The 22,413-nt window shown below is 41.0% G+C and overlaps 1 protein-coding gene across 2 annotated transcripts in view; it reads right to left on the bottom strand.

Moving 5' to 3' along the window:
* The window catches only part of LOC123984700 (copine-8), a 95,044-nt gene that overhangs the window by 68,389 nt on the left and 4,242 nt on the right, over positions 1 to 22,413 (bottom strand). For both annotated transcript variants that reach the window (XM_046071748.1, XM_046071751.1), the window contains exon 2: positions 718 to 758. In XM_046071748.1, coding sequence (XP_045927704.1) covers positions 718 to 758 — 41 coding nt within the window. The remainder of the gene's footprint in view (positions 1 to 717; positions 759 to 22,413) is intronic.

The raw sequence follows: 22,413 nt of genomic DNA, 5'->3' as shown, positions 1-22,413 counted from the left end.
AATATACTTATTTACTTTCTTGCCAAGACTTGGATCAAATGTCAAACTATTCCTTTAATTTACCCCCCTGACACTAACCATTATTGTAATGATTTAATTGTTGGGAGAGGAGAGGAGAGGAGAGGAGAGGAGAGGAGAGGAGAGGAAAGGAGAGGAGAATTGCCACCCTTTTGGTGAATCTATAAGGAAAAAGCATCTTAGCTGGCCTCATGCATTAGTCACAAACGCCTCGAGCCAAGCTCACACATTGAGCGAAAAAAAACACACTTACACATAAGGAGTGACTCACGACTAAATATGGCAAAAGATAAGACCTTCCTTCAGTCTCTAATTGATTTCTCACTCCCTTACACTCCATTTGTTCCTCATATTTTCTACTTTCATCTAATTTCTTTACTTTTTTGTACCTTTATTTCCTTCCTTCATGCTTCATGCCCTTCTTTTCAAATTTGCTTCCTTCACTTTTATTATTTTCATGCTTTAGTTCTGTTTTGTTTCTCTGTAAATTCCTTTTATCGCATAGCTTTGTAACTGATATATATATATATATATATATCAGTATCAGTTTTTTATATATAGTATATCAGTCACAAAGGCATGGCAAAGGAATTTTCAGAAAAACAGCACAGTACTGTGTATATATACACACACACACACACACACACACACACACACATACACACATACATACATACATAACTGAGAGCTGGATCTTACTTGGGTCTGATTTGGAGAAGGTGTCCCGGTCCAGCAGGTTTCTGTGGAGACACAAAGGGGAAAGTAGTCAGACGTCACACACAGACTATTTATGTACTTTGTTGGCCATCAGTCGACACGCTCCCGTCACGCTCTGTTTACACTATCCCTGTGAAACTCTTACCTGAGGTGTGAAAATAGAAATAATATGTAAAATACTGGATCAACCACAGCATTAGCTACAATAAGTAGGCATGTGCACTACTTGTGTTCTTAAATTAGATGTGATGTTGAAATAAGTGGACAACCAACATCTGTTGGAAGTCCACCAACCTCTCTTTATTTGTTAAAGGATAAGCCTGGAAATGTCCTATATTTTTCTTCAACAGCAAATCCCATCTAAAGGTCAAAAACAACGATGACCTGATCCTACTAGCAGGTGTCGTCTGTGTGGCTAAAGCCTGATATACTTCATTCCTCTCCAGTGTTGACAGAACATGAACAGAGCATTTCACAGCATCTTATTTTCCCAACCATGAGCTGAAAGGAGTTAAACATGAAAAGACCAACACAGGCACCACATCCCCAGCAGTGACACCTAAAACCATTTCAATGTTTACAAAGGAGCACAAAAAATCAGACAAGTCCTCCCTTGTCACATATAAACAGTAGGAGCCCTAACAAGCACGTCTGCAAACAGCTCCACCACAAGTGCTTCCACCACAGAACACACTATCTTCAGGCCATGCAACTAAGCGTGTAAGAGTTGTTTCCGACTCTAGCTATGGGTGAGAGATTTTATGGCTCCTCATTTCATGCTTGAGAAACACTAGGTCTAAGATCATATTCTCTGAAACTAGTGATATACTGTGCTGTCATCTGTCTCAGCAACCCACTGAGTTTAAGCCAAGATGGACATTAATAAAATCCTGAAGAATTTATGTTCCCCAAAAAGAGGAAGGAGGAAGACTGGGGTAAATGAAACGGCCTGATCTGAAAGTGGTACAAGACCTTATCATTAATTCTGATTTGTGGATCATGAGATGAATGACAGTGATGATGAGGGCACCTAATGATTTCGAGAGGAGATGAGAGGAGAGGAGAGAGTGGGATCACTAACTTGTCAATTAGATTAAATCACTCTACCATCCAAAGGCCTTGATAAGAATTAAGATCTACCTTCCAGTCCACTTCCTTTCATCTGTTTAATGCGCCCCGACGTTTTCTGTTTGCAGAAGTGGCATCAAAATGTGGGTAATGCTTCCCATCATCTTTTCAATCCTAGGGATTGTGAGAGACTTTAAAAGGGCTTCCAGACAAAGCCCTGAAACGATCACTGGCTGGAGAGTATCCAGGCTGCAAGCTGGTTTTCAGTAACAGCCTCTCTGACAGTGGCTGTTTTGTTTTCAGCTCACTTTCAGTCGTCTCTGTCTCTGTTCCTGTCTGTACTTCACGCTCTTTTTCTTGTGTGATCTTGTCAACTCGTCGACACCACCTATGGCATTTTCTCTCTGTCTCACTCTCATGTGTGTTTGCGCTAAAAAAAACATACCTTTGGCATCAAAAAACAAAAGAAAAACATCTCTGGTATCCACTCGGTCCATCCTGCTTGTTCACACTCATAAAATGTACTATGTGACTAAGGACTGACTGACTAATGCAGATGCTCCCTTCAGCACGATGCCAATTTCTCTTTGGTACTCAACTGATTAGTGTTTGGACTGCTCTCACCTATAGCTGAGTCTGGTCTGGTAAGTATTAGTACTTGGAATGATTGACGCTGATCAAACCGCTTTTAAGGGGGAAAAAAAAAACTTTTGCAGGTATGATAGACTTTGATAGACTCAGTTGGGAGTGAAAAATAGCAACGCAATCAGCAGAATTCCAGCTGTTTTTTGCCCAATTTAGTCATTCACACAAATCTGTGCCTGTGTATATAACAAAGGGACTAGAAACAATATTCTAAGTTAGACATGAACAACCAAAAATGTCAAAAATAAACGTGTATCTAAAGAGTGTGTAATTTTTTAGAATGCCGCTGGTCAGAATAGATTATTGTGCTCCAAAATATAGGCACTGTGCCGTGGAGTTCCACTGTTAAAAACAAATAAATTAGCCAAACCATTGTACTGGGTGACCTGTTCCATAGTATGATAAACCATACTGTATTATGGGTCAGTCCTACATACTGTACAATGTACTGCTGTCATAAATACTCACAAAAATTTATAAATCTGCAGCTGAATAGTACCCAACTAGTGAAGGGCTGCTTATTACCCTGAAATCTCAAAAACACACATCACAATTATTTTAAAACAGAGAAAATTTTGTACCCAGAGAAAATGTAGACAGGAAAAAACTGAAAAGATTAATGAAATTGACTATTGTAAAAGCAGTTGATTAACTTTCTTTAGTAATGCGGCAGCATCAGAGAAAACAAGGCATATACTCAATCAGAATAGAGCACTGTCAATTATCACTGTACCAACAATATTAAATGACTCACTTTGGGGACAGACTGCCAGAATCCCCGTGATCTCTGGTGTTTTACATACACTTCTTCATCAAGGGCTGTAGCCAGGTTAATAGAAACACTGAGATGTCAGTGTTCCTCTACACACTAAGCCAGTATCTAAAAGTTACACATGGCAGGACAGGGACTAGTGTATAAAATATAGTAGAACAAAGGAGGATATTTTAGCTTAATAAAAATGTATGACTTTTAGGGGCCAGGGGCCCTGAACCCAGCCACAACATAAAAATGCAAGAAAAAACAATAATTAATCAGGTACCAGTGCTTTTTGGAGCCAGTAACACTTATGTATGTTAGCCTACTGCCCAGTTTTAGTTTTTTCTCTTGGGTGTGGTGTAGCTAGGCAGGGACAGAAATAACTGTTGTGATTTGTGATTATGATTTTAATAAAAGGGAAGAAAGAAGTGCTGGAAAATGACTATTTGATTCAAACATATGTCTTTGCAAAAAACAACGACATGTTCCACAGATTGAAGGAAGTTGAATACAATATTTGAAAAGATACATAACTTCAGTCTAACTTTATTATGATGTATTAGCATATTTTCCACTATGAATGTTGTTGCCACTGAAAATGTCAGAGCAGAAATCCGAAATGATTCTGTGCGCAGAACTTACTTACTGTACTTGTTGTGAGTGTATAGGTCAAGTGGAATGCCATTCTATATTATATATCTAAGTGTCTTATATCTAAGAAGATTTGTGTCATCCATATTACCAAAACCGTATTTGTAATGTGTGCTTTGAAAATGCAACCTGTATGCATTGTTATGTGATCTTGTAGTAAGCGTTGTGTGTGTTGCATGTATGTAGGTTACAGCCACCCTCGCTCGAGTGAATAGAATGACAGGGCCGTACTGTATGCAAGCAACTCGTTGCATGTATGTCACATGATGTAACGGGTTGCACCAGCAGATGCCAGCCATTGTTTACAAGCAGACACTTAAAGGACACACCATTGTCAACTCCTGATTATACAGTTACATAGTGGCACATTTTTTGAATACCCATTTTTTAATGTATATAAAAAATATTTTTAGTAATTACAGAGGTCCAGACCTCGGTGTCGGTGGAGGTAAATGAAAGTAACATACCGGTTTCACCATCTATGAATAAAATCTATCTTCACCGGAATAAAATGTAGACATCAAAAGATCAACACACACCTATAAAGATGAATGCACACCTGTATACTAAAACACAAACGCAACAATGTGGCACCATTTGGCTGGTAGCTGTGAGCAGTGTCCACTCTGAGTCGGGGGTACAGTTAGGGACACAAGTTAAAATATACTTTCTCCCTTTGAGAGATAATTTGAGGCTTCACACTCTATGACTGGCTGCTGCTCAAAGCACATCACACATGGTGGCACTCCAAATGGGCTCCTGGGCTCCCCCTGTGCGCGTGCTGTGTGTGCGTGTGTGTGTGTGTGTGTGTGTGAGTAAAACACGTTTTCAGGATTTCCACTTCAGAGGATAATGTGAATGAGTCATGGCTCTCTCTAGCTCTCTTTTTCTCTCGTTCCTTCCCTCTTTCCATCCAGAGGCAGGCAGCGGAAAGCTAAAAGCTGCCATCGGAGTCACAGAGAGGTCTGCAGGAACAAAGGTACCAGACTAACAATTGTGTTAATTATATTTTTAGCAGAGTTTCCCAAAAACACTATAATCACAAACTAGTAATGTGTCATTCTGATTGTATGCCCAAGCACCATTGATCCTTTAATAGAAAAAGATGAATGTGAAGACAAGCAATGGCATTCTACTTTTAAAGGCTGAGTTAACGACTCATTCCTATCTAAAATATTGATTTCTTTAATAGATTTCCCTGAGGCTTTCAGCTTTGGTATGTTTAGACGCAGCGTCTTTCTCTCTCTCTCAGCCGTCCTCACAAAAACCTCACCTTTGTCATTTCTGCCAGCTCTTGTTGTTTCAGCTGCACGTCTTGTGTGTGCACATTCTTTCACGTAAAAAACCTCAATGCATCGTCTCTGTCTAATTCATTTGCTCCTTAATCACTTAATGTGATCGTTGTTTTTACCGAGAAGCAGGTCTTCAAATGAGTTTGTCATGTGAAGGCGTGTCACATGTTTGTGATGGGAAATTATTAACCAATAGTTCCGTTTAGACAAAAAACAATTACAGTTGGCTTTAGGTAACTAAAGTGATAATTTTATTTAAACTTTCACATTTTCTCATTGACATTTTTGTGACTGTAGCATTTCATTGTCTTCTGATTTTATAAGAAATCCTCTACATTCCAGGTGATCTTGGTGGGGTCCATCTCCATGAAGTGTGCACAAATGTTGCCCTTATAGTCCATGCTATTATGCATGCATACATGCATAGAAATTATATCCATTAGGGAGGGCTACCAGCTAACAAAGTGTAGTATATTTTTTCCATCTCACAAAATATGCCCATGCAGTAGAGGCCTCTAAAAACACATTGAATTGCACTTCTGTTTTTCCATGTTTATTCGTTTGGGTCTGCAACTGTAGATGAGCTTCTCATCTCCTTCTAATTCATTTCTGGCAGGCTAGATGCTGTACCTTGGGCCGGTAGACACCGCACATTTAATCAAAAACGTAATCTCTATCATTTATATACAACGAGTCACCTCTGGTATCACCAAAGCCATCAAACCGGATCATCTTCAGGGTTAATGCATTGTATCGCTATCCTATGAAAACTGCAAATTTGGTGATTTTGAAGTGTTCAGTTATGGGTTGAGAAAATTCTCCTACTTCTTAAGATGAATAAACAATTTAAAAGCCCATTGGATCATCTAAAAAAATACATATTGTCAATGCGTTACGGCTGAAAACAGATGTGTTTTTATAATTTCTCTATCTTTTCTCGAGGACAGGGACAATTGGCAACTAAATCAGCTTGAAAAGGTTAGGAGACAGTTTTGGTCATTATGTTGTTTTTACAGAAGCGCTACTTCACAAACTGAAGACCGGTCTTTTAAATGAGCTGGATACTGAACTGGGGTTTACTAAATTACAGGACCTCTCTGACTCTGAGTGAATCAAAAGGGAATCAATATTCATGCACAGTTTTGAATCAACTTGTCTTCTAATTTTTAACTCTCAGCTCTAAAGCTACGCACATCAACAAGCAAAATACACCGCCAGTCATCACCAGATATGACAGTGCTGATCTCAGATCTGATCAAAGCATCAACGTTGCTGTCAAACCATGCCTTCTCCTCCCCGGGGGCCACCTAGTACCAGTACAGTTCACCGCCATCCAGGCCATGCCTCTGACGCATCACCTCCGACAGCTGTCAATCACAGCAACAGGAAGTGAAATCTGACACCAGATGGGCGGGAAACACACACACACACTTGACAGAAGATAGACTAAAAGAGTGCATAGACAAGAGAGACCGATAGATGGGGAGGCAGCGTCGTCAACTGATATGACAACTCTCTAATTATGTAAATGCTTGGTGGAGCTTCAATGTGGGGTCAAAGAGGGGGATTATCTCGCCCCCTCTCCCACACACACACAAACTGGGGACACACCTCTTAGCGTTTGCTCAATGGGGAGCAGCCGTGTGGGGACAGTATCCATGGCAACTACTGACAGCCAATTGGGGGCACTTGACTGACAGTTTGTTGTTTCTCCACCCAACTCGAGAAGCAGGGATGCCATCAGTGCCGTCTGTGGTATTTGTGGCGTTCGCCTTTCCATCTCTTTCCCCAGTTTTCCTCTCCTCTTCTCTTCTCTCCTCTCTAGCTCTACCCTTCCTCTCCAATCCCACTTTTCTCCTTCCCGTGATCTATTTTCCTCTTTTCCCGTCATATCTCCTCATTTCTTTCTCTGTCACCCCCACTTTCTCCCTTTCTCCTTTCACTTTTTTCCTCTCCTCTCCTCTCCTCCCTACCTTCCTCTCTTTTCCTCTCCAATCCCACTTTTCCCCTTCTTGTGGTCTATTTTCCTATTTTCCCTTCATCTCTCGTCATTTCCTCCTTCCTTTCTCTTGTCACCCCGTTCCTCTCCTCCTATTTTAAAATTAATGAATACATCTACTGTGGCTTTTGGACTGGCTCGAGAGGCCGTGTCCCTGACAGCGTGTTGCCTTGACAACACAACAGCAACCCCCCGGGACCCTCACATAGCTCTCCTACGCTACAGAAATGAATTGGGTTTTTAGCCCACTGGAGGAGAGTGATGAGGAGAGAGGTGAAGAGGAGAGGAGAGTGATGAAAGTAAAATTGAAGCGCAACAGAGAAAGATGGAGGAAAGGAAAGAAAAGGGGAGAAGAGAAAAATGAGAACCACACTGCAAAAGGACAGACTTGAGAGAAAGAAACAGTACAGGTGTTGCGTGAAGGAGTTGTTGGGAAAGAGAATCAGGCATATCCGACCCAAACTGTGCGAGCACAGAAAGAGGTAGCTTTTTTGCATGTTTGTGTGTGTGTGTGCTGCTCCATTTCTGCTGTTATGGACTCTATTTGGAGTCCAGGCTTAAGTACGGGCAGAGAGAAAAGTTAAGAGGGAGAGTGTGAAAGAGGAGGGGGTTTAAAAGCGATAGATCATGGAGAATGTGCAGAGTGTAGAGCTGGTGCTTTTCTAGGTGAAAGAAAACTGGAAAGATTGTTATGGTAGCCACCACTGCTGCTGCTACTGCTGCTGCTGCTGCTGCTGCTGCTAATGTAATTAATCATTATTGGAAAAGAACACCTGCCAAGATCTAATTTACTGAATGAAGACGTCATCATCGCATCTTCACTGTCAACATCCATTTCGTTTCTATTTAGCTTTTCAGAGCTTCTTAATTCAGTCACTTAAATAACCTTTTCTCTGTATAACCCTGTGCATACATAGATACAGAAAGTGCTGCATTTTCTTTGTCATTAACCCTTTGACTTATCTGTAGTAATGGTTGGTTTGCAAGTGTTCTTGAAATAATGTTATACTGTATGCTTTTTTTGTTCTCAATGGGTTTTCATTCATTCTCGCTTACTTCTAACTAGCTGAAAAGCACATTTACTCAATTACTGTCCTTTAGTACAATTTTAAGGGTCTTGTCTTATCAATCTAATATCACACATAACAATATATCCATCACAGGAGCCATTTTTCTGCTGAACAAGTGCTTTTATTTTTCAATTTTTATTTTTTTATATTTGAGTATAAAATAAATACTTTTACTTTCAGGATTTTGAATGAATGCTTTTGCATTGTACTTTTACTTAAAGGGTAAAAAACCTGGGCCCTATTTACATTTTGTGGGGTCTAAATGACTAATAGGTACACATGGTTTTGGAATTGGTCCAGTAGATCGCCTTAGCAGCCCATTTCGCTGACCAAACCTTTTTGGTCATTTAGACCCCAAAATAGGGGCCACCACTGCATAGAGCGCAACTCATGTCAGCAGTATTTGTGTTTGGTTTTGAATAAGCCCTATTATTTTGCAATCTGCACAAGTGAAGTGATGTGACAGCACACCAAACTGCTTGGTCAGGGATAGGGATGCTTGGCGAAAGATAAATATACAAAAATCCCATTGAAAGAGAGTTATCTGACTATCACTCCTGATCTGTGCTATCAATTGACATTTTTTAATTTTAATGGCTGTTTTTCCAAATTTAATCAGATATTTTTCGGACACAGATATGTACCACTCGTTGGGTCGTTTCCCAATCATACATCCCTGAAACTCAAGCTTGATACGTGCTGTGCTGTCTTTTCATTACATTTCTTCTGCTTCACCTCGGCATTCTCCAACCTCTTCTGTCCCTACTTGAGCTTTAAATTATTCTACACCCCTCTAACATTATTACTCGTCTTTATCACTACAGTATACTTTATTTCCTAGTCCTCTCGTCTCCTCTCCGGTCTCCTGTTCTGTCCTCTTCTCAGGGGAAAAGGGGTTTTCTCAGTGTGAGCCTAGAGAGTTAATTCCTGTTCTGTCTTCTGTCTGACTTCTTCTTTCTCACCTCACTCTCTCTCTCTTTCTATCCCTCTGTCTCTCTCTCTGTGTGACCGTGACCTGAATAGGCTCTGTGGAGACTACACCATCTCACTGAACTAGATACAGCTCCACACATGTAGATATACATGCAGAGAGCCACATGGAGCAACTTGTGTATGGTCTGATGAAAATTGAGTCACCACGTCACACATACACACACAAGCAAATGAATGCGAACTGTCCGAGCAATATTGTTTCATTATATGTGTAGGTCCAGATCTAATAAACCTCGGACACATCTACTCAATGAACAAGATAACGAACACGCACAGACAAACCAGCAAGGCTAAAGACAACACTGGGTGGAAAACAAAGAGGCTATTTTTTGCTGCGATGACTAATCTGAAATTAGAGTCCATGTGTGACTGTAAACACCAGCAAAGGAAAGAAGGAAGAAAGACACCCTGAGAGAGATGCAATTCCTTATACGTGTTACAGGAATTATTCAGTGTATGGATACCTGGTCCTATTAGGAAGCAGGACTTGCCAGCTAAGTCAAAATCAGATGCATAGAGTACAGATAAAAGGTAATCAAGATGAAGTCACTGAGTAGTACAAAAAATTTTAAGATATGATTTTACTCAAAATTATGTTACTTACCTAACCTAGAGTCAGGTAAGTAATCTAATGTAAGTCCACCTAATGCAATATTACACTGCTTTGGTCATATGCTAATGAAGGCCTGTTAATAAAAATGAATAGTGTAACAAAGCCATCATAGTTAACTTGTTCTCTGTGTTTTTCACATTACAAACATAACTGTCACTTAGGGCTGGGCAATAAAACGATAACAATAATTATTGCAATATAATCTTCCTCAATAGAAATATAACAAATGTTTAATACATGCTCCATTTCATTAATTTGAATCACGAACAAATCAGCGCTTAATTTTTCTACTAAGATATTTATATTGTTATGGGAAAAGGACTGAAAAAAGATTTTACTTACTTTTACTCCTGCATATTTGTTGATTCGTAAAATGATCCACTGTTGGGTGGAGTGTTTGTCATGTTCTGACCATAAAGAAGTTTAAAACCACAATTAACAGTCTAGTTTCTTCAACTTTCACCCAGGAGCAAATATTTGCCTTTAAACTTGACAGAAATAGTGGTTTGACATGATCATGATAATTATTGATATCGACTTTTTTTTCACACTGAACTGGACCTTGGCCTTGTCCTGATTCACAACACATCTTTAGTACATGCAGACTTATGTCATATTGGAGCCTAGCAGCACAGGTGGGACACACAGCAAACACTCATTACTAAACCAGAGACTTCTGTTCGATTCCCCTACCTTCCAATTTATCAAAGGCTGTCCCAATTCTCATTCTTTCGTACTTATACCTGCTGTTGTTAGTGCATTCACACTGACAATTATGGCAAAATGCAATGCACTGAGTACCCACATGGTTTACTCATAACGGTCAAAGAGTTGAGTGTAGAACACTGACACTGACGCTTCACCCTATCAACAGTCACCATCTTGGCTACGTAGTGGAAAAGGAGGGAAGCTGCAGTGGTTTGGGGACAGTGAACACTGCTGTTGTTGTGTCCCCCACAAAGTACCACTATGCAGTTGTCAAATAGAAGCCATCAGTATGTTTATTAGGTTACTTTGGCGGCGGTAATGCTCTGTCCGGTTGCAATTCACCACACAGATGTTGCAAACGTAATTTTGGGTAAGTGCACAGCCACAGCCACGTTTGATTTAAGACAAAACTACCCTGTTGAATTTCACGCACTACGCAAGTAAGTACATAGTGTACGCAGCAAAATACTTTCTGTTTTGTCTCCTGCTACTCTTCCTCCTCTCCTCTTTACTGTTCAGTTGCTAGTGTAAAGGATCTTTGCTTTTGACCCTAATTTCTCCTACAGGGGTTTCTCCTACACATCACAAGAACTGAGTAATTTAAAAGTAAGAATAAGATTCCTTTCCCCAGGAGACAAAGAAAAGGCAACACTGACAAACTTTTTTTCCCCGTCTAAGGGACAGACCTGCCAATCCACGATACAACAATGAGCTGAAAGTAGCTAAAAGCTACAGACTGGAGTGTTGATGCTGAGGGGGCAGTACAAGAAACCCTTTCACCTCACTGGGAGTCCTCTCATTAAATGTTAATGCCAAAAAATACTGTTAAATGGAGCTTTAAGCGCTTGTTACAGAGTTCGTACATACCTCATACATTATGCAAAGACTAAAAGGGCCAAATCATGGACGTGTACAGGACTAGTGGTTTAAAAAAGAGAAATGCTGGGGTGTTTTCCTCGTTTCACTTTAACGTCTATTAAAATATAATTTTTACACACTGGTGATATCGGGAAAGTAAATATTTAAGTACTTTTTATGTCACACTAGACACATTGTGTTTTCCAGGTGGAATGTTAAACATGCAGTTTTCATCAAAAGCCCATACTGTACTGTTGTGCATTTACATTCAAACAGAGGACCCATTCTCTCTCCTGGCCTTGCATGCACTTCTCCGTATCACATCCGTCACTGCAGGACTCTTCGTTGAGTGTGTGTGTGTATGTGTGTGTGTGTGTGTGTGTGTGTGTGTGTGGCCGTCCTTAGCAACAGACCGTGAATATTCTTGGAAACACGTGGAGCGAGAGGAGACAACTGGGCGCGCTCGGATGTTCTCAACAGGTCGGTGAGCACAACGCTACAGGTATCTCTCCAAATGTTTTCTCCACCACTTCTTCCCTCTGAATTTTGTACTCATCCATCCAATTTGCAAGTGATGGCCATTTGTTACAGAGCATGGAGAAAAGCACATGCTTGCACAACCCCCCATCTCTCTCTCTCTCTCTCTCTCTCTCTCACACACACACACACACACACACACACACACACACACACACTGAAGGGGAGCATCAGCAGCTTGTATTCTCTCTCTGCCTCTCTAAGAGGGCTGCCCTAATTCTTCTTGACAAGGGCTGGGAGAGCCAAGAGAACATCTCAGCACACACACACACACACACACACACACACTGAAATTTGCCATGCCACTATCCAACAAAATACACATCAGTCATGGACTACACAAAGCCACACACATCTGTGCTAGTGGCATTTTACCTTAATTGCCTTTGTCATTGCTTTCAGTGCAGTTTAGTCCAACTCGCCTGTAGTTTCCTCCATCAACACATGTCGCTGGCCTTCATATGCCTGTACTGTAACTGATCAATAAGGACAAAGGCCAAATGTCTCAGCTGCTTTACATACAGAATGAGACAAACTGAGGGTGGGGTAATGACAAAAATATGTTATTTCTTTGATATGATGTGTTTTTATGATTACAATGTATGCTCAGTCATACAATATATTCTTATGTGTCAACGAGCACTAAATGGGACATGCTCAGATGGTATTTGTCAAGCAGCCAAATTGTCCGTTCATGTGTGTAAAAAATGATTTGTGCTTAGGTGAGGTGTGCGTGTGTGTGTGCATGCAGGTGGTTTGTGACATGTCTGTCTACACGAATCATTGTGTTACAGAAGTTCGGACAGCTTGAGTGTGTAGGCATGTTCTGATGAGGCCACCATCGTCGACAACTGAGGCAAGTAGAAGAGGGGAAGAAGATGGAGCCCCCCCCCCCCATACAGCGTTTGCCTCCGATCTCCAATTCCACGTGTGCTGTGGCCTTCGTACGGCGCTGCCAACAGGATGCCGAGTGCGTGTGTTTGTGCATGTGAGAGAAACAGAGGGACGTGCTTGGATGTGGAGGCCGAGGGCATGGGCTTCTACATGAGAGAGACGGAGACAGACAGTGCGGGAGGCAGCATCCCTGGAGGAATTCAAACAGCCTCTGTGCTATGTGACCGGGATGGAGATGACTTCATTAGGCCAGACAGTTCCCCTCTCTCTCCCCTCTGTCTCTGTCTCTCTGTGGCTGTAAATAGGGCTGTGAGGGTGATTTACTGTATGTCAAATAATCTTACTTGTCAAATAGTTGCAATCTGTCGCACTGACAATAGGAGCTCTGTGCACCTTTCTTTTTTGAAACGGCAGAGGACAAATCCTAATCAGATACAGCCAATTTCTATTATGATGCCACACCCAAAATGTCAAAAAGTAATCTAATTGGACTGGCAGAATTGATAAGTATTTCATTTATGTTTTGTTTTATTATGGCTATATGTCCCGTGGTAGGCAATCTACATCAGGATGAAAATAAAATATCAAATGTGATCATATTCTGCGATGGACTGGCGACCTGTCCAGGGTGTACCCCGCCTTGCGACCGATGTCTGCTGGGATTGGCTCCAGCCCCCCCGCGACCCTGTACGCAGGATAAGCGGTTGACAATGGATGGATGGATGGATGTGATCATATTTTATGTGTGGTGTGTGTGTCGCCTGTGCTGAAAATGTCATCGGCTGACTGACTGACTGATGTGAGGCACAGCAGCACAAATATCTTGACTGTGTGGGTATGCATGGGCGTTTAAATGGATGTGCGCACACACTGTCTGTTTTATGTATGTGCGTGTATGTGTCAGCCCATAAGCATTCTTTCAATTGCTCTCTAAGGTTTTCTGCTGTAAATCTTGGTAGTTATTGATGAATTAATTGCTATCAGGACTTTGGCTGGTTTTCTGATGGCCTATTGATCAGAGCTTTTAACGCCTGTTTGACCCAGAGGTCAAGAGGTCTCGATGCTCATTTACCCTCCAGGAATGTCGCTGCAAATTCAGCAGAAAATTTCCATGTTACGTTTCTGCGTTATTATCGCGTTAATGCATTAATTAATTTTAAGTTTTTATTATTTTGAAAGTCCGTTGCTCATTGGCTCTGAATATACATACAGTCAAAGAGAAGCGATCACATGCCATGGAAAAGTGGATAGCTACACAATGCATGCTGATAAGTATTGGGGAAGATGGTGGTCTTAGGAACGTTCTTAAAATCACAATGTAGTCGCTTGGCCCCACGGGGTTGCTCTTTGCTCCGGTGATCAGACAGGGAGACAAGTGCTCCGCGAGTAAACGGCAGGCGTTCTATTGAGAGTAACCATGGCAACGGCTTCTGTGCGCTACACAGCTGTAGCTTATTTAACTTAAGTTAAAATTTTAGGCTACATAACTTTACCTGATAGGCCTTCATCTAGTTTTGCGGGGATGCTCTGCCATGCGAATTCCCTCCTGTTGATGTCCTATTCGGTAAACAGTAAACTCACAAAAAGCGAGGATCAGTCTCTCTCCTTGTGATTTGTGCTCCAAGTCTCGTACAAAAAGTTCAAGACAATTCAACTTCGGCAAAGGGCGGGCGTGTGCGTGAGGCAAGCACAACCGCGACAGTTTCACCTCTTCCCCTCACTCTAACAGGGACACTTGCTACTGAACATTGAATATTTAAGCTACTCCCTGATAAAAGAAAAATGTTTCTGCTGATAAAAAACCAAGAAAACAGATTTATATGTTAACCTGTTGCTCAGGATGTGCTTGTTATGATCGTGGCTCTGGATTCTAACTTGTTTTAACAAGCTAGATAAATGGTAATGCCCTGGCAATGGCAAATAGCTTTGGTTTTATATTTGATTTGATCACATTAATGTTTAAGTTGAGATTTACAAGAAATATTTTATTGCTACTGTGCAGAAGGGAATACTGCTGGTAAAAAGCACCTTATTTGTGTGTGCAAACCACATGTTATTGCACTTTTGTGTATATAGCAGTACATTTAAATTAAAAGTGCGCAATACACTACTTTTCAATTTTGCGCATAACTATGCGATTAATCACATGATCTTCTGCGATTAATGGTGATTAAAAATTTTAATCATTGCCCAGCACGAGTATATATATACTTAAATACATATACTTATATAACTTTTCAGTAATATTAGTGTGACGTAATGGTGAAAGTAATACAGTATGTTGTGCTAAGTCTCTTATTTGCAACCACCATGTTTTGCTCAGCTTAGCTTGCCTTTGAGTTGTTGATGTAAAAGGAGTGTAGGTGTCTGTGTGTGTACATTCCTGTGTATAACCATTAGGGATGGGTATCGCTACTCGATACCTTTAAGGTAGTAGTATCGAAACGTCTCCGGTCAAACAAGTACTGCATATAATACTTTTTCTAACCAGATCGGGGGGAAAATTTACTACTCGTATGGTTTTGCTTGCAGCCAAACACACAAGCAACACACCGAAAGAAAGAGAAGTGCATGCCTCTTTTTTCTTATGTGCCTTCACACCCAGGCATGTTCGTCATTCAAGCATCACTACTCTGTACATTTTTATTTGCAATTCACACCACTTGTCACCAATCGATCACTGCGTTCCATCATACAAATTCAACGGAGCCTCCGGCTGCTTCAGGTGTAGTCGGTGTGGCCAGCTGGATGTGCAGCCTCTCTTTTCCGTTGTTTATTTCTTCAGCGTCTTTAGTGTAGTTTAGTGACTTGTTTAGCCGACTCATTTCTCATTTTTTGACTTCTTACTGCCTTCTTTTTGGAGGTTTGTGACTTACCACTAAAGAAAAAAGAACTCTGTAAGATCATTTAATTCAGTTCTTCAACATTTATTGATTGAAAGTTAAGAAAATTATTCTCTGTTGTTTACTTTCAACAAACGTATCAAAAAGGTAACTTAAATTTGTTTTCCACAACTCACAGTAATCACTGAACAATTTATTATTATTATTATATTATATTATATTATATCTTCTCTCATTCAAATACAAAAGTCCTTCCTCTGATGATAAGTGTGAGGATGAGGAGGGATCTGATACAATTTCCCAATATTTTTATATAACAGTTATTTGAAAAAAGGAAAGGAAAATAATCACCTTACCTGTCCACAGCAGCGATAAAAAAAATACCAATCAGCTACTATGGCTTCAACAGGTTTTACGCAAGGTATCGAATGAAGTGCTCTATTGGTATCGGTAAGGGTACTGGTTTATGTACTTGTATCGTAAAATTTTAAACAATACTGAACCCTAATAACCATCCATGTTTTATCATTGCAATAGTAATTGTAATGATAAAACATGTAAGTATGGCTCGCAAAGTACTGTGCACTGTCTGCTAGTACTGGGAGCGTCACATTCGGCGGAGACGCTGTTACTTATACTCATGAGAACCTTTTGCTTTTGAAGACCTGCTGTAAGCCACTGGTCCATGATTTTGTGTATGTATTCTACTGCATCTTTAATAGCATTCTCTCTTTGCCATTTTTTTCATGTAGACATAAATAAATGGTTCAAATGTGTGTGTGTGTGTGTGTGTGTGTGTGTGTGTGTGTGTGCGTGTGTGGTGTCCTTGAGCCCATGCTTTATCACCTGCATTTTAAAATAACACAGCAGCTGTCTAACCTTGAGTGTAAGGTCAATGTGTACACCTATTACCCACCAACTTATTACTTCTACATGTAGTATTAAAGAGGTACACAACTGGTGTGTGTGTGTGTGTGCAGCCCTTGACCTTTGCCAATGACTCCCGCTACCTCTCCGTCAGATCCTTATCAATCCATTTTCTCACCGCAGCTATACAGCTTTATGTATGGAGCAGATGCATTGTATCAGTGTGTGCTTTGCGTGTGTGCGCATGTGTGTGGTGAACAGTGCAATTAAACACACACACACACACACAGACACACACATGTTGTGACACTGTGCACATACCGTCTGGTGACTTATGTGGAATACCACCCGCAGTTGGAGAACAACAGAAGGAAGGAGGTCGATAGTAATTCCCTCCGAGTGCAGTCATTTCTTCCGAGTGCATAAATCTTTACTGACCTCACTAGAAAAAGCCCAAACCTGATAACAGAAGAGGACTGTGGCCTCTAACACACACACACACACACACACACACACACAAAAACTCTCACAGACACACATAAACACAATCTGATAGCAGCCAAAAACTCACTCTGCCTCTCGGTTAGAGTTAGTGCTAGACAGACAAGACAATGGTGACACTTTATGGCAGCACAGACAGGGCTTCTTCAATATAGCCTTTGTCTCACTGATTGCCAGCACCACTGTGTTCTCATCCAAAATCATTTGCGCTCCCTGCTGCTCAGAACCACATGTAAACAGACAGAAAAAGTTAGCGGCCGTCACCATCACGCACACTCGCATCACATCCTTTTATGCTTTTGGCTGGCATTGAACCGGCGCGCAGCGGGTGACCCGGTCTTCTCTTCAAAATGACGGCTGTCAGTGGTGTCTTCAATAAGGGAACCATTATGTGAGCTCTATGGGGCCAAAAAGGTCAACGCAATCACTTTCCATAGACAGAGTAGGAGTGAGCGACCTGAAAATAGATAGGGCCCGACTCGTGATGTTAAAAGGCGGGGATTCAGCGCAAGTGGCTCAACTCTAACACTCAGAGCAAAATAAAAGGCTGTGGGGTGAAAGATTTTCTGTTGTTGCTTTACAAGGGAAACAGCAACAGCGAGTTTTAAAATGGTAATCAATAGGATGAATGGTGTGGGGTCCACCGGGAGCAGGGAGAAGGGGCACTGGATACAATCTAGAGCGTGTAACCCTCGGGAGGTGTCTAAGAGTCGCCTCTTCAGGGGAAGAACAATGTTACTTTATCTCTTCAAAAAATACCTTGACACTAAATACTTTGTCCCTAGCAGTGCCTCATACAGTTAATGATAAATGGTGAAACACCACTACATGGAAACATTCAACTTAAAATCTTTTCTGAGAGATTATTTAGCAAGATGATTAAAAATCCATTTATAATTACAGCAATGGCTTGGAGTCCTAGTAATATCTGAAATTTCAAGCCTTCCCTTTAATTTTGGCTCAATTGTCCAAAATCTGTATCAGCATTACACAACCTACATTTACCCTACCTACTTTTCCTAACTGTGTGGTCCAATAACCTGAAGTGTCTTCCCCATGGTGAGATTCAACCAAATCACATTTTATCATATTGGGAAGTCTTCCATCTTATATTTAGGATGTGGTTATTTGTGCTCTCTAACTATCTTAAACAATGAATAAGCCAACATGGAGACTAAAATGCATAGGTAGGTAGGTAAGTAGATATATTTTGTCACAATATAACAGGTTATACAGTGAAATTGAGTTTGCAACTCCCTTCAGTGCTGAGAATGAATTTGAGCTTAAGAGCCTGATAGCTTAGGGGAAAAAGCTGTTCTGCAGTCTGGTGGTGCAGCAGCTGAAAATCTCTTCCCAGAAGGCAGCAGGGTGAACAGGCTGTGGCTGTTCAGTCCAGTCAAGGTCTGGGCTTCCTTGCGGTGCATCTGAAATTGGCCTAACTAAACAGCCCACTCCTTCATACTACAGCTCAGAGTGGATTGTAGATTATATTTTTGAATCCAGAAGCCACATCTTGTGCTCATGGTGGTATTGTATTACTTTCTATATCAATGTATGCTGATAATTTTGTCCTTCATCTTGTATATACACTCACCACTCTGCTCCTGTCGCACACGATTTTTTGTGGTGTTTAGTCATTACGAACAATAGATAATTTGTCGGTTAAAATTTAATTTATTTTTCAGTTATTTTGGAGTGAATCAATTGCATATTGAGGCTTTACAAAGCTCACACACGTTTAATTTTCTGTGGCCGATTTTAATATCTTACAACTTCTATAATGCTTCAGAACTTTTTCCTCAATGGAAGGACAACAGGTCAGTATCCATGTTGTTTGCAACCTACATTTAGACTTGTTTGTGTTGATAATGGCTACCATGTAGAAATACCACAATAAGCACACTGTGGAACATGGTTCAACTCATAACAGGGAGGGTGGGTTACGCTATGATGTGGTAGTGAATTATTGGAAAGGAGTTATCGTAATCACACAGGTGTGATATAAGTTAGAAGCAAATGTGTTGAAACTGAGTTTTATGAAGACATATCTAAGGAAGCGCTGGCAGTATGTCCGCCATTGCCATGTTCTTTCAATGCTATTAATGGTGTGTTATTAATGCTGTAGGTGAAACCAAAGTGACACGCACATTTTGAACAAGCACTGCGCTGCACTATCTAAAAAGTGCAGTAAGGCGTCACATCGGCCCCTGTGAATGGGCCCTGCACTAGTCAAACAAATACTCACACGTACCCACAGCCACAGAGCAAACATACACACCTAGCTCCCATACAAAGTTCTTAAAAGATAAAAAAGAATGTGCTGCTTGTTGTGTAAGCAACATGACCGACTGACTGACGGCCTGAGAGACAACTATTCTCTGGGTGGAAATTAGTAAGTCAGGCCAGAGAAGTGACAGATTGGTAAATAGGCTGCAAGGGTAGCAGGAGCCAAAACACAGTTTACCTCCTTTCCTTGCAATATTTTCCCACAGTATGTCTCAATTTTACCTTTCTGGACACAGAGTACTGCTGGTTTTCTGTCCTTAGACATAGTTATTTGCATTCACCTGACGTTACAGGTGTAAATATTCCCAGATTAACTGACCAGTGTTAAAGCCAGCTGGGTTTTCAAAGCCATTTTTTTTTTCATCTCAATGACATGAATTATCCATCAGACATATTAATATGGATTTGGGAGAACGACCACAGCTGGTAGTAGGAGATCATATGCAAATGTTAAACCAATCTAAAAGGGCTGTTCATGTGCTCGTGGTCGAGCTGTGCTCAGCATTAATTTAACACCAGCTGACGGGCAACAGCAGTGCTATTACTAGATAGAAAAATGAAGGAAGAGAGGGAAGAGATGATCCTCGTATCTTCTCAATGGGATATTTTCTCCAGTTTTAAAGCGGCAGTACGTGCCTGCCAACGCGTACTGGCAGCGATGCTGCCAAATTAGCCCATTCAAAATGAGACAAAGGCCAGGTTTTCCACTAGGCGAAAGAACATAAGCACCTCTTGAACACCGTGACGAGCATATGATTACCTCGTTTGCCAACTGAACCAGCTTCATTCAGCATGTGAGCTTAAATTGGTTTCACTGGTGACTTTTACCTGTGGTTTCCTGAGGCAGCGCTTAAGTAATAGATACATGATTCAAAATCGGTGTGGACCCTCTCTTAAGATCTCAGGGCCTTGTCATGTACTCACAGTGAATCTACATTAAACTACTGTACACAATCCATGAGGAAAAACTGTAAGTTGTCTCAGGAGCATAGCCTAAACTAATATTATGTAATGGGCATTTTAACTCATGTATTTGGCATTACAATAAATACCTAAAGCCGCAAGACGACTTGTGGCTTGAAGCTGATACGCCGACACATTTTTTGAGTGAATCCATTAGGATCACAGCAGTCGGGTGACCCAGCCTTCAGGCCTGCAGAAATATGACCTCGTTTTCATGTTTGGCCTCTTTTCATATTTCCAAACCAGCCTTTGCTGAAATCACTCAGGAACAATTTGCATAGATATGGACTTGCTGGCATAAAGTCTTTTGGATATATGATCATCCAGACTTATTAAGATCTATTGTTTTTAACTTAACTAAACGGCCTAATATGGGGGAATAGTATGACTTGACATTCACTCAGACGCGACGGTCATCCCCAAGACCATGTGTTCATTTACCTGCGAGGTGTGAGAACACACACATGCAGGACGAAGCCAGCCCCAAACATAACGAAGCACAAGTTTCTCATTTAATCATTTACACCACAACTAATATGTTGTGGCAACAGTAAACACAGGACAGAGATGCCTTTTTGTTTTTTATCCCTCCCATCGCTCCACAGCAGAGAGAAATGAGACAGGAGAGGAAGAGAGAGATACTGAGAGTTATGACTGTCAACAGTTACGATGTTTGCTGACAGTGCTTGGACGCATGGCAAGTCACAGGGAGAAAAGGGAGAGACAGAGAGAGTCAGAGAAAGATGTGTCATGCAGTCTGAAAGTCTGAAAGGATAAAACAGTTTCGATCCTGCTCCAAGGCCAGTCCCTTTAAATCTCTGTCTGGGTCCTTTTTCTGGGTCTGGGTTTGTGTGTGTCATTTCTCACTTCTCTGTCATGCTGGTAGGAAAACAACTTGTGCTAAAGCCTAAAAAAACAGGTTGAAAGCAGTCCAACACACCCAAACACAGGAACACCTTTTTGATGACACAATAGCATGCTTGGTTCTGTGTTTCAGTGGCAAGCCATAATACAGGATCCAGCATGGAGCACTTCAGTGTTCCCCTGGATGCTCTTTTTCACACTGACTTCAGACTGAGAAAAGTTAGTGCATATCACTGGGTATTGTTAAAAACAGAGGTTTTCGAAGTGGGAGGTGGGCCTCCCCAGTCTCCAAACCGTTTCAGGGGAGGCTCAGTGGATGGAATAGAAAAAATTTGACATTAGTTAGTAGTTTTCAATTATCAATTATTATTCCATAGGCATCCAGGAGGTTTAACCCCCTGGTTTAAAATGTTTCTATACTGCTGACACCAGTAACAGTAGCATTTTCAGTTTGCTAAAGTTTTCAAACCTTTAATATTATCTAAACATAAGCAGCTGTACCAACACATTGTCAAAATTATCATTTGCATATGATTTAAAAATCTGATTAATATACAATAATAAGTAAGTATTAAGTAATAATAAGTAATAAGTGCACAAGACCATTAATGATCATTTGATACCTCTCCACACTCTCTTTGGTCAGCACCAAAACAGTATTGCAGTTTGATACCCAGCCATACCCAACACAGCCACAACAGGAAAACACATACAAGCAAACACCTGTACAGGTTGTACACTAACAAGAAGACATCAGCCCACATCTGTGCTTACTCATTACACATGGAAATAACTTTCCTGCAATATTATCTTGACTCTTGCTCTACCAACACAAACTTTTAAAAGGCCAAGAAATGCTCTAAGCATCTCACTCATTTGAAATATGAGACATTTCTTTTGTGTGTGAGATTGAGTGTGAATAAACAGGTAACAGTCTGTCTGCTGGCCTGATCGATGCCTATTATGGAATATTTGGGCTTAAGGCCATTCACAGCAGAGTCCCTAAAGTGCATCAGTGAGTAATTTATTCTTCTGTGACTGTGCGAGCGTGGGTGAAGAACGTTTTGTGTGTACGGTCATTCATATATGTAGGCCTATACAGTATGTGTGGACATACTTTTATCCATGTGTGCTTTTGTACGACGCAGTAGGCAGAGTTGGTAGCGTATTGATTCCAGCTGATACCGCGGGCTCTCCCGTCGATCGGCAAAATGTCTCCAACTCACTGCTGAGTCTGAGCCAAGCTCTTACTTCATTGCCCCATAGCAT

The sequence above is a fragment of the Micropterus dolomieu genome, linkage group LG16, assembly GCF_021292245.1.
Source record: "Micropterus dolomieu isolate WLL.071019.BEF.003 ecotype Adirondacks linkage group LG16, ASM2129224v1, whole genome shotgun sequence".
Classification (NCBI taxonomy): Eukaryota; Metazoa; Chordata; class Actinopteri; order Centrarchiformes; family Centrarchidae; genus Micropterus; species Micropterus dolomieu.
This window is presented reverse-complemented; position numbering and strand designations above follow the sequence as displayed.